At 46.5% G+C, this 5,590-nt stretch overlaps 1 protein-coding gene across 1 annotated transcript; it reads left to right on the top strand.

The window, feature by feature from the left end:
• Positions 1-728: 728 nt before the first annotated feature.
• Positions 729-5,075, top strand: islr2 (immunoglobulin superfamily containing leucine-rich repeat 2). The gene is made up of 2 exons (XM_035641939.2): positions 729-1,057; positions 1,747-5,075. Exon 2 carries the CDS (start codon positions 1,756-1,758, stop codon positions 3,892-3,894), a length of 2,139 nt encoding a protein of 712 aa, XP_035497832.1. The 5' UTR covers positions 729-1,057; positions 1,747-1,755; the 3' UTR covers positions 3,895-5,075.
• Positions 5,076-5,590: the final 515 nt, after the last annotated feature.

The following is a 5,590-nucleotide window of genomic DNA, read 5'->3' as shown; positions in this document are numbered from 1 at the left end:
GCCTGAACCAACACTCTTCGGTACCAAGTCGTGGCGTTTAGTTTGAATTGCAAGACACACAGGGTTCATACTGCAGTGCACCAGACGATGGCAGTGTTTCCCCAGGAAACGTCTCCTCAAACACGTTTTGACTCAAACGCTCAAGGAACAATGATGACTAATGATGTTTATTTATTTTTTAAAAAGGAAAAAAACATTTGAAGTCAAGGGCAACCACATTAATTTCAAATTAAAGTAGTTTAGCAATACGCTTAGTTCTAATGACATTGTACATGTGGAAGATTGAGGGTTTCTGGAAAAAATGATTTTGAAAACTAATTTGTGCTTTACCTTGAAGCGATATCTATTAGCCTATACTTTTCTTCCAGTTATTACACCTTCACGGAAGCTTACAAACAAATTCAGGTGCCACAAAAAGCGTTTATGGTTATGATCTCTATCTTTGGCTTAAGATTTGAAATGTTTTTTTGAATTCGGCCTATTGTTGTTTGTTCAGTCGACTATAATAATGGTGCAGAAAACTCTGCAGCCTGGTTCCTGCTGCACAGCTACACTTGCGATGTGTCAGTGTGTTTTTAAACTCTTGTCTTGCTTCTGTAACTGAAGACAATGGGCAGCAGGCAAAAAGCCGAATGAGGTCAAAGATTAGACCCGGGTCGGGGCAATAAATTAAACATGGGAAGCTGAATTATGAATTTTCCTTCGGTGGGTGGAGGAGCCGCAGCTTCTGTATCTTTAATAGTGAGGGGAGAGATGGGAGAGGCTGCGCGTGCACGGCTCCTTTTCTCGCTCCGCGGCGGCGTGGACGCGCAGTGGAGCCACATTCGCCGGAGAGGAAAAAAGAGCCGTCGGTCCGCAACAGCGACTCGCCGGGGAAAATGTGCCCTCCACCGCCCTTCATCAGCAATGTCCAGGTCTGCAAAGGTCATGTGAAGGGATCCACGACATAGGAGGACTCGAGTGTGTTTCCCCCCCAAGATCAGTGAACTTGTTCCAGAGGACCGTGAACTCCGAGGGTGATTTTTATAAGACAGGAATTGAAGTCAACAAAAGACAGGTAAGACGATTGAGCAGTTAACGAGGCGGATCCTCGAATAACAGTCAATACATTACAATAAGAAGGATGACAGATCCCGCAGCAGTGTCCCGATCTGGGCTGTTGCAATTCTGATTAAATGCATTTTTGTGCACGAGTCCTAACTTGATACAGGAAGTTGTGCAATTCAACTCTTGTCAAAAAAAGAGAAAGAAAGTGGTATCGAATTAGTGCAAAAAATATCATCACCGTCGACAGCGTCAGTTCGTGAAACAGCGCCGAGAGCTGCACATATGACACGCAGCATGTGTTCCTATATATTCTCTCTGCAGAGTGCACGGATGTCCAAAAGTGAAATATAATGTTTTGTGTTATTCTGGGAAAAATGCAAACTTTTGCACACAACGCTTATGACAGCAGCAGCAGCATCATCATCATCATCATCATCATCATCATCATCAGCAGATGTATCATCTTGTGTTATCCTTTTTCAGATTCTATGTTTTTTATTATTAGATGGTAATGTAATTTTTTTGTTGCTGTGCCTCTTCGAAAAAAATTACTCAGCAAAGCATATTTTTTCTTGATGTGAGATAAGACCTTTCACATTACATTTCCGCTGCTGTAATGGACATAATGGATATCATGTAGACATCTGACGATAAAGAACTTTTATCCGTCTAATTTCTCCTTTAATCTGATACTTGCAGGTGCAGAAAATGGCGAGAAGGCTCCTGCAGCTCTTTGCCCTGTGGACGTCTGTGGTTGGCATTGTGCAGTGCTGTCCAGAGCTGTGCAGCTGCCAAGATAAATTTGCCCACCAGTTTGCCGACTGCGCTTACAAGGACCTGCTGGTGGTACCCGTGGGTCTCCCCTCCAACGTTACCACAGTGAGCCTTTCTGCCAATAAGATCAAGTTGCTGAAAGGTAAAAGCTTCATAAACATCACCCAGGTCACCTCTCTCTGGCTGGCTCACAATGAGATCGTCACCATAGAGACGGACACCTTGGCCCCGCTGATTCAGCTCCGCAACCTGGACATCAGCTACAACAAAATTGTGAGCTTTCCGTGGGAGGATCTGCGCAACCTCACGGCCCTGCAGCTCCTGAAAATGAACAACAACGAAATGGTGAACCTCCCACAGGATGCCTTTTCCACCCTCAAGGACCTGAGGTCACTGCGCATCAACAATAACAAGTTCACCACCATTGTGCAGGGAACCTTCAGCGCTCTCTCTGCCATGTCCCACCTTCAGATTTTTAACAACCCCTTCGCCTGCTCCTGCAGCCTGGAATGGCTGAGGGACTGGATCACAACAACTAAGATTTCTATCCCCGAGCCAAATACAATTTTATGTGAAGCCCCCGAGCATCTGAAAGGCATGATGGTTACAAAGATTCCTAAACTGGACTGCAGGGCCCCGACTGTCACTATAACCTACCAGCCCAACATTGAGAACACAGAGCTCTATGAGGGTTCCATGGTCATTTTAAGTTGTGAGACAAAGGGGAGCCCCGATCCACAAGTCAGCTGGGAGGTGATTGCGGGAAATCAGAATTATCTGTTCCCCCTGCCTAACTCTGGAGAGGTAAACGATGCGCCAATTAATGATAAAACCACCAATAATCGATTCCTCGTCTTTAGAAACGGCACTCTCATCATCCCCCGACTGAGTAAAAAGGAAGATGGAAATTACAGCTGCTCCGCAGTGAATGATCTGGGTAAAGCAGAGAGCGGTGTGAGAGTGGTTGTGGCAGGCACCCAAAAACACGGCAGCAACTCGAAGCTCGACTCGACAGTGGACAAAATCAATTTGTCTGGTAAAAAGCCTTCAGCGCCTAAGGCCTCCACCAACAACGTGATGAACTGGGCCATGCCCGATGAAAAGACAAAGAGCGGCCCCGAGGGCTCATCGGACAAAACTGACGGCACAGAGCAGGTGGGCGGCGTTTCCAAGGACCCCGCCTTTGCGGGCAAGTGCGGCGTGAGAGACAGCAGTGAATACATCTCCAACCATGCTTTCAACTTGAGCTTGGACGACCTGAAGCAGTACACCTTTGAATTCGGTGTGATTGCATTAGAGGTGACAGAGACGGAGGCCAAGGTGCAGCTGAATCCACTGCAGCTTCCCAGCAGCAAATCCAACCTTCATCTCAGTCAAAGTGAGAAGGAGGACACGGTGAATAAAGAGCCGGCGGGTTTGTACCAGTCCTCGTCCGGCCAGTCCATCCTGGACATGCTCTACCTCTGTATAAACACAGGACATGGGCACTCTATCGTTCAGTGGTCCAATATTGAGGAAGGGGTTAATGCCTACCACTTCCATGGTTTGAAGCCTGGCACCAATTACACACTTTGCCTCACCTATGGGGGGCAGGACTGCCAAGTCCAGGTAGTCTTCACAACCAGGAAGAAGATCCCCTCCCTGCTCATCATCGTTGTTGTCAGCATTTTCCTCCTGGGGCTGGCCACTGTGCCCTTACTGGGGGCCACCTGCTGCCATTTGCTGTACAAGTACCAAGGGAAGACCTACAAGTTGATCATGAAGGCGCAGAATCCGGATCAGATGGAGAAACAAGTGGCCGGGGAGTTTGATCGCAGGGCGTCACTTGTGGAGTCCGAGAAGACCTTCGACCCCAGCGAGTTGGGCGAGGGCGAGGGGGAGGGCGAGGACGGAGACGGGGAGGGGGAGGCGGAGGGGAGCGTGGTGACCGAGTCCCTCCCCGGCTCCTCGTCCAAAACCAACCCGGAGGAGTTCGAGGTGGGCTCGGAGTACAGTGACAGACTACCCCTGGGGGCGGAGGCGGTCAACATCTCGGAGGAGATCAACGGCAACTACAAGCAGCCGAGCCGCTGAGCGCCGCGGGACGTCTGCGAGTATGTGATGTAAAATAATACTTTACTTTGAAATAGCCTACATTTACGCAGGTAACTCACCCACCACCATTACCGCACGTGAAAAAACGATGGCGCCTGACGAAAGCAAGGTGGATCTTTTTAATTATCTCTTTAAAAACAAAAACAAAAAACAGCAACCTCACAGAGTGCTCCGCCAATCACCGAGCTCGGGAATTGATTTGACATGTGACATGTGTACGTTTTCAAATGCGTAACTGTGCGTTCACATCGCAAGCACAACTGCGTAGTTTTATCGCACCTCGACGCAACCGAGTGTTGTTCCCTTTCTGCAGGACGGACGCGGACGGGCATCGCGCACAAATCGCGTAATTGAAGGCAAAAATGAAATAAAAGACAACAAAAAGCAACGAAGCGACAAACGTCGCCAAACGCGTGAAAGACATTTTCTAATAAAGTAACATCAGGGATATGAAACGCTCTCTCCGTGCCAGCCGGCAGTGGACGAGCCTTCTTTTTACTAACAACGCGCACATCCATCCTCTCAGGTGTCAGGTGATGATGAGCACGAGGTGCATGATGATGATGATGATGATGATGATATTGAATCAAAGTATTGCCTGATGGATAGCAGATATTTGCGTTTGGCGTGGTTGTGCCTTACATCGCCCTGTCCGCTGTCCTGCCGCTCAGACACAAAAAAGGGACATTTCGCTTTTCGGCTGCGTTGCGCTCGACGGGACATCGCAGCTTTTTATTCTCTCTCTCTCTCTCTTTCCAAAATAACATGTTGTTTCACGTGATCGAAGGTTTTTAAAACGTGCGATTTCGACCCCTTCAATAACAGGTGCTCTGCTGTACTACTCCCATGGCATGTCACTCGTATTTCCCCCGTGTGGTTCTTATTAGTGTCTAGTCTAGAGGACTTTAGATGTTACTGTCATCGTGTGATGTAAAGCCATGTGAATTGAAATTACTGGGATTTTTTTTTTTGTTTTTTACGACGGTGAATGTGGAAGAAGCTTTAAGAAACGGAGGACGACGGCTTCACCGTGTCGTGTGATTTGATGCATAGAGTCTTTTTGTGAACAATGTTGTAAAACAAGAAACCCCGTGACGTTTCGAGACCTTTTGATATCATTTTATGTAAGTGGAATTAATAAAAACAAATGAAACTGTAAAGACGATTTTCTTGGTTTGTCGTTGACCTTGCTTCCAGGAAAGGAGAGGGGGGGGGGGGGAAAAATTAAAGATCTTGGATTATTTTCTAAATTAATTCGGAAAAAAAACAAAAGCAATCTGACGATACGATTCGTTATTGTCACATTTTTCCTTCTGGGATGTTTTAGATCATTTCGATGCCCATGTTCTTCTTTTGTGCTTTTTTTTTTTTTTTTTATTACGGGGGCGTTTATAGTTCAATGTTATATATTTCCTAACAAAAACAAGGAGGGAAACGCTTGACCGGGACTTTTGAAGCTACAGTGTATTTATGCGAAAGGCAAAGAAAAAAACACTGCTGTGTTTGAAAGTGGTGATAGAGTTAAAAAAAAAAAAAAGAAGCTTCCCTTTGTCTTCATGTTCTTCTTGGTCCCAGTTCAGACACAACAGGAGCATCACACACTGCTTTTATCGAATTAACCCACGCTAGAATTAAATTCTAAATCGGAATACATGGGGAGAAAAACAGAGTCTAC

This window comes from Scophthalmus maximus, chromosome 7, assembly GCF_022379125.1.
Source record: "Scophthalmus maximus strain ysfricsl-2021 chromosome 7, ASM2237912v1, whole genome shotgun sequence".
Lineage (NCBI taxonomy): Eukaryota > Metazoa > Chordata > Actinopteri > Pleuronectiformes > Scophthalmidae > Scophthalmus > Scophthalmus maximus.
The sequence above is the reverse complement of the archived record's forward strand: the minus strand, read 5'-3'. Positions and strand labels throughout refer to the sequence as shown.